Raw genomic sequence first — 12,171 nt, forward strand, 5'->3', positions numbered from 1 at the left:
GTTTCTCAGCCATTCGGCATTCCTCAGCTGTGAATTCTTTGTTTAGCTCTGAGCCCCATTTTTTAAATAGGGTTATTTGTCTCCCTGCGGTCTAACTTCTTGAGTTCGGTGTATATTTTGGATATAAGCCCTCTATCTGTTGTAGGATTGATAAAGATCTTTACCCAATCCGTTGGTTGTTGTTTAGACCACACCTTCTGCTGGCAGCTCATATCAAGGACATGGAAGAAGGAAGTTTGCTTTATTAATTTGCCTACTTCTTCAGGATTCCTGCATGTACTGAAGAGCAGCTGAAATATCCAGCCTTATGGACAAAACCGTTGGGGTCCAGGAGTTGCCCCATAAACCACACAAACTCTGACCTCACTTAGAGAGGGATGGTTTTTTGAATGCCCACCCTAAGACTGATCATCAGAGACGTAGCTGAGAATTTGTCAGGCTAGGACCCTGGACATTTTTCTATGTCAGTTTATAAAGCCTAAAACTGTGAGCTCATAGGCAGGTGCTGGAAGGGCTGTCTGTTTGTCAGCCCTGACTCAAGCCATTTTAGACAACAAAGGTTCATACTGACTTTTTATCTGTTTAAAGATTTATTTATTTATATATAAGTACACTGTAGCTGTCTGCAGACACACCAGAAGAGGGCATCAGGTCTCATTACAGATGGTTGGGAGCCACCACGTGGTTGCTGGGATTTGAACTCAGGACCTCTGGAAGAGCAGTCAGTGCTCTTAACCATGGAGCCATCTCTGCAGCCCTCATATTGACCTTTAATTTTTTGGTCCTACATGAAGCTTATAATTATGAAATTTAAGATTAAGAAACCTGACAACATAAAGTATTTCCTTCCAGTATTTCGGGAATGGGTGGGTGGGGGAGCACCCTCGAGGAGGCTGGGGAAGGGGGTGGAATGCAGGGTTATTGTAGGGGAAACTGGAAAGGGGTTAACATTTGAAATCCAAATAAACAAAATAACCGATAAAAAAAAAACATACACAAGTTATGTGATCATTCCTGACCCTGCTGTGTTAAATTATTTTCAGACAACAATGATATGTGACATATTACAGCAAGAATATGAAGTATCTAGCCGGCATGGAACAAAATGGCTACAGCTATGCTAGGGGGATTGGCTTCAACAGGGGTAACTACTGCGTTTTAGACCTTCCATTCCTTGTTGAATTAGCTGTACCACAGCCTATAAGCCATTCTAATAAATTTTCTTTCTCTATATACAGAATCATTCTAGGAGGGATGATTGGTTATGCATTGTTAAATGCAATGCTGATCACGAAACCCCATCACTTCCACAGCAATATGCAAGTGTATGTAAGTTACTGAACAATTGAACAGAAATTAAAATTTACTGCATTTATTGCGTGTGTCAGCAGGCATAGGGAACACCTGGCTGCTTACATCTCTGGGTCTCTATAGAGTAGAGGGAGAACTGAGACCCACTGAGGAGGTCTCTTAAGCGAAGACCAAACTCCTTGCAGTGACACTGGATTCCAGGCTTGTTGTCCTCTTTAGGCCTCACTGTGGTCTATGTACACTCTATGCATTCTCCGCATGCAGGTTCACATGGACTGAATTCAGAAAGGTGGGGTTGGCAGAAAGATGCATGGTTAAATAGCCCACCAGGTTCACATTGTATCAGCTTGATTTAATCTAAGGACAAAGAAGTGGAGTTTCTCTGATGGCTTTCTTCTAAACCCTTGAAAGGATCACTGGGGTTTGACCTCAGTACTTCATACTTCTTGCTGGGTCAGCAAAACTCAAGGAAGCTTGAGATTGCCATAGGCACAGTATTATGCTGGATATACTGAGTAGATGATACTAAGATGTTCAGATGGTCATACCCATTTGCATGAGTTCTTAATGTGCACCTAAGGAAAGAGAGATCAAGGTCTTCAGAATAGGAAGATCATTTCCAGTTCTTTTCTACAATTCCAGTCTGAAAGACTGGTAGGGAGAGAATGGTAGATAATCAAGAATTCATAGATGATGCTTTGAAGGAAGTGTGGGTTTCTGTGCTGGTTTAGACAGGGTCTCAAGTATCCCATGTTGCCCTCTTCCTACCTGGCCAGGTTCACTTTGAGCTCAGATAAACCTGCTTCTACTTTCCAGTGGACAGTCTTACAAGAGGGGCCTCCAGGGACTGTGAGGACAGCATTAGCCTTTGACAGTTGAGGTGTGTAACCCACAACTATAGTTTTAGCCACGTTTTCCCATGTCTACCAGCTATTTCAGATTGTTGCTGTCTATGGCTGACAATCACGGACACAGAAAAATAACCTGATAGAGAGCAAGGACATGGTGATCACATCCTTTCCTGTTCTGTATGTTCTGGATGAGGCTTGTTAAAATTCCAATATTGCAGAAAGCTTTATATAGGACCCATCACATTAAGCATCACTGTGCACTGTTCTATCTAAAATGGCCTAATCAGAACTGACCACCAGATCACACTTCCTGCAATCCTCATATGAGAAGCTTGAGCTTTTTGTTTTGACTTTTTCTTTCTTTCTTATTTTTTGCTGTATAAGTTGAGAGGAAGATATTTGGGGCCATGGATCTGCCCCCAAAATCTGGGGTATGGATCTGATCAATCAGTGTTAGTGTGTGCACTCAATACAGTATCCATTTTTTACTGTGACAGATGCTTTTGTGTTTGTGGGGAAGCCCATGACCCAGAGCACAAGTGCTGGGTCCTTGCTCTATCCACGTAGTGATATGTATAGCCTCGTCCTACACCTTTATCTGCACCCCCTATATCTCTTGACTATTTTATTTTTCTGATAGAAGCTCAGCTTCTGATAGAAGGCCTGTCAGCAGTGCTCCTTTGGCGACATTGGCGCAGAGATGAGAACCCCACAAGCAGCATGAGGTTCCCTTCATTGGTGGGTCCAATATTGCACTTTCCTCTGCCAACTGGTCTCCACACTGTTCCTAGCACCGTAAAGACTTCAACTCTTTCAACTAAGGAATTTTCTGGCAATTGTCAATTGCTAAGCACATGACTTCATGAGTGTTCCCCTAACACACGCCCATGTTGTAACCTACCATGCAGACTATTTCTTGATGTGATATAAAGCACCCGTACATAATGAGACAAGAGAACTTTTGACTGCATATTCAAACTGGTGTGAAATCTCAGGAAGGTTTAATGGCTAACATTGGTGAATGAAGACAATTTGAGTTAGGATGAGACATTTTGGGGCAAGATATGGAAGGAACCATTCATTTAGATGCATAAGAATTACTAAGGTTTTATAATCAAGCCTTGAGGAAAATTTGGCTTTGGAAGCAGGAGATGCTCAGTGGCTCTGCCCCAGGAAAGTCTCCTGGAAAGGGCACCTCTGCTTATGCTCAGTACAGGGAGAACATTAGCAGGGAGGCAAAGTCTGCTCTCCATGACATCTGCTGTCCCTTCTTGGACATTCTATTGTCTCCTAGAGAGTTCTGGCATCCTCTGTGATGTCACCAGTGTTGTAGTGACAACCAGTGCCCTAGTTTCTCTCAGTCTGAGTCTGGCGGTTACAAGCTAAGACATGTTTTCCCGTCCTCGCAAGCATTTTGGGAAGGGGAACGTCGATTCTGGAGAGACTAAAGTGAAGGAGTCTAGCCTTTCGTCTCAAAGTAATGATGGACAAAGACAGCACTTCTGGGGAATGTTGAGTAAGTTCTGGGTAGTGTATTTTGAGCTTCCTGCCAGGGGGGCTGCAGGCTTAAGCTGACCTTTCTAGCAATGGGCCACAACAACTGGAGCATCTGAAAAGAAATTGAATTTCCATGAATATCACAATTCCTGAAAGTCAGGATTTCAGAACTTTACTTTCCCCATCCCCACTGGGAGGATATGGTAAGGCCAATGCTATTATTCTGTGAACTTCTGGTCCTTACTTTTACAGTGCATTTGTTATGTTACATTGTATAATAACACCATCAGGAGTCATGGAGGGTCAACCTTTTCTGAGTTTAGACAGGGCAGCAATGTACTTCACTATCATTGCTTCTTTAAATACAGTGGATATCTGACAGTAGGAACAGGGGGAGAATTGTGCTCCAGGCAATAACCTTATGTTCTTCGACCTCCTCTGATTTCTTCTAACTGGCAGGGTCATCGTTAGCTTTATATATTAGAGGTTGTGTGTTACAAACATGTTTCTAAAATACCAAAAGTATTTGGAACATGTGGACCAAGATTCATCCTGTAACCTATTGGAACTTCTCGGGCATTTGGTATTTCAAATAGGGGAACTGATAAGTCTGTTGAACATGTCCTCCATGGAAATGTGTTTTTAATCCAAAGTTGTTGGCCTAGAGTATCAGGGTAGGACATCTGAGTGTCTCCAATCACTCAAGTCTTGTGGATGGTGAATTTATCATCTGAGTTCGAACCCACAGGGGTGAGGGTCCTGAAACCAAGCTGTACCCTGTTCAGCTGATGATAATCCTGGAGAAGCCATCTCCGTGGTCCATGTAAGCACCTGATGTCCGGAATAGGGAACACCTGGATGCTTACATCTCTTGGTCTCTATAGAGTAGTGGGAGAACTGAGATCCACTGAGGAGGCCTCTTAAGCATAGACCAATCGCCTAGCAGTGACACTGGGTCCAGGCTTGTTCTCCTGTTTAGGCCTAACTGTGGTCTATGTACACTCTATGCATTCTCCCCATGCAGGTTCACTTGTGTTCTTCTACCTACAGACGCTGGGAGAGAAACATCATCCCCTGGCACTGAACTAAGCGAGAATCAGGCCAAGAAGGAAAAGGAGAAGCTGATTAAAGAGCTGCAGCTCATTACCGAGGAGAGAAATGACCTGAGAGATCGCCTGAGGTTTCTGACAGAGAGATCCATGAAGAACAGGTATGAATCGCTCCAAATGCTCTTGTTTCATTCCTGGGTCTGCAAGGTCACCTTCTTCTTATCCTATTAAGGTTTTGGGTTCTAGAAAGCTGTGCCTCCCTAACCACCCTGTGCTAAACCTCACCTCCCATATAGAGGAGATTCAGAACCTTGACCCTTCCTGAGGAGCAAGATGGAAAATGGACTCATCTGCTTAATTTATTGAAAAGCAGATCTTGTGGTCTGAATGAAGAATTCGGGGATAAAGTCAGGGAGAGTGAGTGTCTAGTGTGCATTTGCAAAGTCCTTGACAGATGGTGGCTTTGCAAGATTGTAATTGCAGTGAGTTTATGGTGAGTCTCTGTACTTGCTAGGCAGGGGACTGAGTGCTGGAAGATCCAGGCAGCAGCCCGAGGGGCCTGTTCCCAAACTGTTCATCTCAATGCTTGACGAGAAGGTCTCAGGCTCAGGCCTGTTTGTTATTGTCTGTGTGTCTTGCACTCTGAGACAGCAATGGTGCATGCATTTCTCCTGGTTCTCACAGTACTCTCTGTTTCCATATTTGTTTTTCTCTTTCTCTGATTCTGTTAACTTTTCTCTTTTTTTTGTGGGTGTGTCTCAGTCTGTGAGTCTGTGTGTGCATACATCCAAATGCATATGCACAACTTTTATATGTTTATATTTCCCTCCACACATGGAATATAGGGGTCTATGTCTTGGCCTGAGTATTTATCTGTAACACTTTCATGGTCATGTGAATGCTTTGTTCTGGGAGCCCCACTGTCAACAGTACAGTTCTTTGACTATGTGGCCACGTTTGTCTGTATATTTGTATTCCTTGTGCAGATTATAATTTTGTGTTGATATGTGGTCTCTTGTCAAAACAGGAGAAAAGAAATCACAGGTTTCTGGCTGTGTTGGGTGGGGGAGCATGGAGAGGTGTGGCCTAGGCTCTTGATAGCTCAACTGGCTTGACTGCAGATTTCCTCTTGATTGAACAAAGGGAGCCAGGGAAGCCTCCATCTGGATGCCAAGATTCTGGTGTCCTGGACGCAGAAAAACACGTTTCTGAAGCTGAAGAAGATCCAATATGTAGAATTCAGAAGGTGTCCTTCCAGGACTGGGGTAGTACAGGACCCACCCTGAGCTCATATATTCCTAAATGCTGATGTTCATTGTATTCTATCATTTGGGGCCAGGCCACACTTCAGGCCAAATCCATATTATGAAGACCTGGAGAGAATGGAGGAGGCGGTCATGTCAATTCTGCACAACTTAGAGATGGAGAACACTGAGATCCATGAGAACAGCCATAAGCTGAAGAAGGAGATTACCTTCTCTAGGTAAGTCCTGGTCAGAAAGCCTATCACCTGTGGAATGGCCATTTCTGACTTTCTTTGTTCTGGATTGGACGGTCTTCAGCTCTGGTTCTATCTCTTGTGCTGTTTACACATCAGTGTGCCAGGGTCATTAGGACTCAGTTTTCAGTTCCACAAAAGACTGTTACTCATCCCAGGATTGTCTAGGCATCTTCAGAAGGCTCTAGATAGAACAGCACTGATTGAAGTCAGCAGGTTATTAGGCTGACCTGGACCTATGGTGTCATACCAGGTTTTACAAAACTCAGTGTGTGGACCACATGGTTAGCATGACCTTCTCTTGGTTCTACTGACCTCCTTTGAGGGTGTTTGCCCACTACTAATTGATGTTGCCCCCATGCATTGGGCTTTCATGGATAGTTGTAGATCCATGTTCTTTTTGAGAGATGTGGACACTAATTGGTGCTCGGGCCAAACAAACAATTTATTCTTCCCGGAATTTACTCTTTGTGGTTTGTGCAGCAGCCTTATATGTATCGAAATGAATTCTGTTAAGTCTTCATGGGTATCTGGGTCCTGGTGGAGTTAGTGGCACTCGGGAGTGGGAATGGGAGAAAGGGGCAGCATGATCTTACTATGCAGACTGTATTTCCAGAAACCTGCTCAGCCAGCTCCTGATGGAGAACACATGTATGAAGAAGTTGGTCCCACTGAAGCAGGAGAGCAAGGAGGTACATCTTGATTGTGCACTGAACCAGAAAAATTTGGTTGACTTCAACAAGAAAGATAAAGACCAGCAACGTCCAGACCCAGCATCATCTGGTAGGGTTGAGCAGCTGTGTTAGCTTAAAAATATCTGATAAAGTTTGCCAATTTGAAACATCTTTGCTTTCTCCTATCACCTTTCTAATTTACACTCACAACCAGCCAACCACCTCATGTAATGGAATTGTTCATTGCTCTGCCTATGCACAAGTATTCTGGGAAGCCAACCACTTTTCAGAAACTGAATTATTGTGCAAGCATATTTTGCTGCTCTTTTTGAAGCTGCAGTATAGAAATGGTGACAGATTAATAACATACCTCATTATTGCATATCCACGTGATAGATTGGATGCTCTGTGGAGTTTTGAACAAGTTCTTGGTTCTTTGACAAATGACACTCTGTGGTCATGTGACTTCTTGTGTGGGAAGCACCTTTGCGGGATAAGAACAAAGTGCAAATGTCAAATTAGAACTTGTCATTGGTTTTAACCTTGGTGACATATGAACATCTACTTTCTTCCTGCAACCCAATGAGGTTCCTTCCATTGCCCTGTTCTTGGTTTGCACTGGTATAAGTCTGGGTCCCATATTGGCAGCCCATATTACTTTGAGGCTCTCTGGAGATTTTGCCCTTCCCAAAGAGTAGCAACAATGATATCAGTTAAAAGGTCCATGTTGACTGTCCAATAGAACTGAGATGGTAGAAGGCAGCCTTCCGACAGCTGCCTTGCATTTCACCACCAAATCAGTGTCTGAAAAACTGCCTTCCTCTCCCAGGTCTCAGAAAGTGCAAGAGAGCTGGAATTGGACACACACCAGTAAGAGAGCTTCCTGAAGAATAAGTTGCTTTCTCAGGAGTCCCTGATGACAAACATCCTGAATGGTAACAAATTTTTTGGATGAGTATTCTTCCTCAGAGTTAATTTGTCATTGCTTAGAGACCCTAAATTTATATAACACTAAGCCAGCCAAACTGATTGAGGTCTTACTTTCTTCTCAGAAAAAAGCACCTGAGAGACAACTTGGGGGACCGCCCTTCATTATGTGTGCAAGAGGAGAAACAGCAATACATCTGTGCTTCCAAATGTTCGTTAAGATTGTGGTGTTTAGAAATATTTTTGTTATGATTTTAATTGAAATTTTCTTTTTGTTGTTTCATATTTATATGTTCTTGTTACTGTTTTTATCTTTTCAAATATTTTTAAATATTTTAATTTATTTGTTTTAATCCTGTTTTGTTGTAAAAATGAATTCCTTATGAATAAAAATTGAATTCTATCTCTTGACTCTTAAGACCATCATTCTTATTCAAGGGTTCTGTCCCCTCCTGTGGACTTAGAACTGACAGGTGGAGATGGATCTCTGCATGTTCCATGGATCCTGGGCTAATAAGTGAATTCAAAGTCACCAAGGGGTACCCAGTGTGACAGTGTCTTTTGTGTGGAAAATGTGGCTGTTTCTCGGACACACACTTTATGAAGTAATCACTGACATGCTTTACCCAATTGTTAGGGTCCATGTGGTTCTTCTGAGAGAGTAGCAGATGCTCTATCCTGTGAGTCATCACCACAGCTCCTGCAGGTGCTTTTGTCCTTCCACATCATGTACTGTATTAGGTGGACAGGATCACCTCCAATTAAATAGAGAGATCTCAGGAGATGAGTATTCACAGGAAATTTACTGAGCTGTGCATGCTCAATGTGTTAGCTTGCCAGCCATCCCTACAGGGCTCTGGTGTTCCCACTCCTCATTGTGGGTCAGGATCATCCTCCAGTACCACTTAGTGTCCATATTAGAGCAGATCTTTCACCTATTATCAATGATGACCATATGTATTCTGCACATCTGACAAAATACAGAATAGAAATTAGCTTCCTGTTGGCCAGATTGGCATAATGAGTTTTTTGATTGTTAGCATGAAAATTATTTTAATCTAGGCAGTTTAGGGAAGAACCTCAAGGACACCCATAGTGAATGCAGCCTGCAGCTGTGAACACAGGTTTCTGTTGGAGAGCAGGCCTGTGCAGGCCCAGAACCTAGGTGGGACAGTTCAAGCTACCCTTTTTCCATGGCCAATCTGGGATCATATTGAGAATGTATTTTTTCCAGGTGACTGATTTCCAATTTATGGAATTGAACTAACTTACTGAGAGTGGAGGTGACTCAGAGAGTTAAAGTACACAAGGACCAATCCAGTATGTCCACAAAAGCTTGCTGTCACCCCAGGGCTTTTAAAAGCTCAGCAGCTAGAGAAGCAATGTAGTATTTGGTTATTCTCATGCTTAGGTCTAGTCATTCATTATAAGCTGACCATGACACAAAAAGAGTCATCTGTGTCACAATAGAAGCTAGTTGTAACTAGATTCACCCCCACACTATCACATCACTACCGTATTTGAGGTTCTCAGTTACTATCTAAGAACCTGGAAGAGGCCTGGGTCTTGCTACACAAACTCATAATTTATGTCTTCATGACACTGTGTGCTTTGTTCTGTTGATGCTACCTTTGGCATACAATACCTTGGATACTTTGTGCTGACATCTGTCACATGAGACAATAGTTCATGCCATGCCTAACCTGCATAAACTGTCCTTAGAGTACGGTGTAGTCAGAGGGTCCTTTTTTTTCTCTCTGAATTTTCAAAATATTTCCAGTCTTCAGACAAGTCTTCAGCCATTGTCCAGTGCCTGTCTTGAGATGTCCACCTTTTCAGCTGAGTGTCTTCATCCAGGCTGCTCTGTAATTCTGTAGAAGATTAATAGGGTTCCAGCCCTAGGATTTAATTCAGTGTGATTGTACTTTCCAAACATGCTCAAAGCCCTACATTCCACCATAGCCTGTGTGCTTTAGAGATAGAAAATAAAGAACCACATTGCACTTGAAATTTTTCCTCCAACAAAAGGAGAGCCTGCATAGGGCCTTTAAGTAACTCTAAGTCCCAGCTTCTGCATAACTCCCTCCATCAATTCCATTATTGGTGTATTTTCATTACTGCTCACTTTATTTTTGGTGTGCAAAGAATGTGTACCATGTCAGTAAAGTGTGTGTGTGTGTGTGTGAGAGAGAGAGAGAGAGAGAGAGTGAGAGAGAGAGAGAGAGAGAGAGAGAGAGAGAGAGAGAGAGTTTGTGTTTGTTTGTGTTTCTGTGCAGGTGTTTGTGTATGTTCATCCATGAACTCACTATCAATTTTCATAAAATGACTTAGAAGACTGTAATGAAAACTGTCGAGGTGCATGCAGACGTGTGTTACTAGTGTCCCACGGCACCTGGCAGGTAACACTGAAATGGTGGTCTACTATAATACAGCCTAAAAACAGGCTGTGGATGGTTTACACAGAGATTGTGACGTCATCACCACTAGAGAGAGCAGCAAAAGCTTCATTTATCACATGCTGCTGTTACCAAGATGAGGCAAAGCCTTATCCTACAGAGAGTCTGGTAGGATTTGATGGCAGGAAATAAACTTAGTACTAAAATCATTCAATTACAAACAAAGAGGATAATACAAAGAGTCATAAGATTATTCTCATAAGAAAATAGATAGTATTTAGACGATGCCACTACAAAAATTAAAAAATATATATGAGGGCCACTAGGCTTTAATGCAGCCTTTCTACCAGACGTTTAATGACGACCTAATAACAATAGTGCTTCAATTATTCCTCTGATTTGAAAGAGAAGGAACATTGCCAAACCCCTTCTCTGAGTTTCTCTTTTTACCTAGAATTCCTGAGTTTGTTGCTTCTTCCATTGTCACCCCATCAATAGAGCTGCAGGGCGAGTCTGTCCCGCCCCAGAGCTTATCCACCAGCTGGAACCTCAAGAGCATCCATAGTGAATGCAGCCTGCAGCTGTGAACACACGTTTCTTTTGGAGAGCAGGCCTGTGCAAGCCCAGGACCTAGGTGGGACAGTTCAAGCTGCCCTTTTTCCATGGCCAATCTGTGTTTGTATTGAGAAAGTATTTTTTTTCCAGTTGACTGATTTCCAACTTATGGAATGGAACTGACTTACTCAGAGTGGGGTTGACTTAGAGAGTTAAAGTACAGAAGGAATAATCCAGATGTCCACAAAAGCTTGCTGTCACACCAGGGCTTTTAAAAGCTCAGCAGCTAGAGAAGCAATGTAGTATTTGGTTATTCTCATGCTTAGGTCTAGTCATTTATTATAAGCTGACCATGACACAAAAAGAGTCATCTGTGTCACAATAGAAACTAGTTGTAACTAGACTTATACCACATTATCACATTATTACTATATTTGAGGTTCTCAGGTATGATCTTAGAAACTAGAAGAGGCCTGGTTCTTGCTACATATAGTCATATTCTATATCTTCACAGCACTGTGTGATTTGTTCTGTTAATGCTACCATTGGCATACAATACCTAGGATATTTTGTGCTCACATCTGTGACATGAGACAACAGTTCATGTCATCCCTTACCTGAATAAACTGTCCTTAGAGTACAGTGTAGTCGGAGGGGCCTTCTTTTCCTCTGAGATAGCAAAACATTTCCAGTCTTCATACAAGTCTGTCAGCCATTGTCCAGTGCCTGTCTTGAGATGTCCACATTGTCAGCTGAGAGTCTTCATCCAGCCTGCCCTGTAATTCTGTAGAACATTAATAGGGTTCCAGCCCTAGGAATTAATTCAGTGTTCTAGTACTTGCCAAATATGATCAAAAACTAGTTTCCACCCTAGCTCTGTGTGCTATACAGAAAGAAAATAAAGAACCCCATTGCACTTGAAGTTTAGCCTCCAACAGAAGGAGAGCCTGCACAGGGCCTTTAAATAACTCTAAGCCCCAGCTTCCCCACAACCCCGTCCATCGATTCCTTTATTGGTGTGTTTTCATTAATACTCACTTTCTTCTTTGTGTGGAAAGAATGTGCACCATGCCAGTAAAGTGTGTGTGTGCATTTGTGTTTGTGCATGTTCATCCATGAACTCACTATAAATTTTCATAAAATCACTTAGAAGTCCCTAGTGAAAACTGTCGAGGTGCAGGCAGACTCATGTTACTACTGTCTCATGGCACCTTGCAGGGAGCACTGAAATCGTGGGCTACTTTAATACAGTCTAAAACGAGGCTGTGCATGGTTTTCAGTGAAATTGTGACGTCGTCCCCACTACAGAGAGCAGCAAAAGCTTCATGTATCACATGCTGCTGTTACCAAGGTGAGGCAAAGCCTCATCCCATAGAGAGTCTGGTAGGATTTGATGGCAGGAAATAAACTCAG

The 12,171-nt window shown here is 42.6% G+C and overlaps 2 protein-coding genes across 10 annotated transcripts in view; one reads left to right on the plus strand and one right to left on the minus strand.

The window, feature by feature from the left end:
- The window catches only part of LOC147998910 (disks large homolog 5-like), a 37,389-nt gene extending 29,171 nt beyond the window's left edge, over positions 1–8,218 (plus strand). For 4 of the 8 annotated variants that reach the window (XM_087595681.1, XM_087595683.1, XM_087595685.1 and 1 more), the window contains 5 exons: positions 4,710–4,869; positions 6,048–6,191; positions 6,823–6,989; positions 7,710–7,815; positions 7,933–8,218. In XM_087595681.1, coding sequence (XP_087451807.1) covers positions 4,859–4,869; positions 6,048–6,191; positions 6,823–6,989; positions 7,710–7,774 — 387 coding nt within the window. In that variant the 5' untranslated portion in view covers positions 4,710–4,858 and the 3' untranslated portion in view covers positions 7,775–7,815; positions 7,933–8,218. Of the gene's footprint in view, positions 1–1,043; positions 2,901–3,521; positions 3,679–4,709; positions 4,870–6,047; positions 6,192–6,822; positions 6,990–7,709; positions 7,816–7,932 lie in introns of those variants that run through there. The other 4 variants (XM_087595679.1, XM_087595678.1, XM_087595682.1 and 1 more) reach the window with 3 other exon arrangements.
- LOC147998906 (disks large homolog 5-like) overlaps positions 1–12,171 on the minus strand; it is a 124,855-nt gene that overhangs the window by 98,775 nt on the left and 13,909 nt on the right. The window contains exons 2-4 of one of the 2 annotated variants that reach the window (XM_087595890.1): positions 11,376–11,488; positions 9,511–9,678; positions 7,251–7,364 (exon numbers count right to left, since the gene is read on the minus strand). The gene's annotated coding sequence lies outside the window, so the exon portion shown is untranslated. Of the gene's footprint in view, positions 1–7,250; positions 7,365–9,510; positions 9,679–11,375; positions 11,543–12,171 lie in introns of both variants that reach the window. The other variant, XM_087595891.1, reaches the window with a different exon arrangement.

The sequence above is a fragment of the Rattus norvegicus genome, chromosome 19 (genome assembly GCF_021556685.1).
Source record: "Rattus norvegicus strain SHRSP/BbbUtx chromosome 19, alternate assembly SHRSP_T2T, whole genome shotgun sequence".
NCBI lineage: Eukaryota > Metazoa > Chordata > Mammalia > Rodentia > Muridae > Rattus > Rattus norvegicus.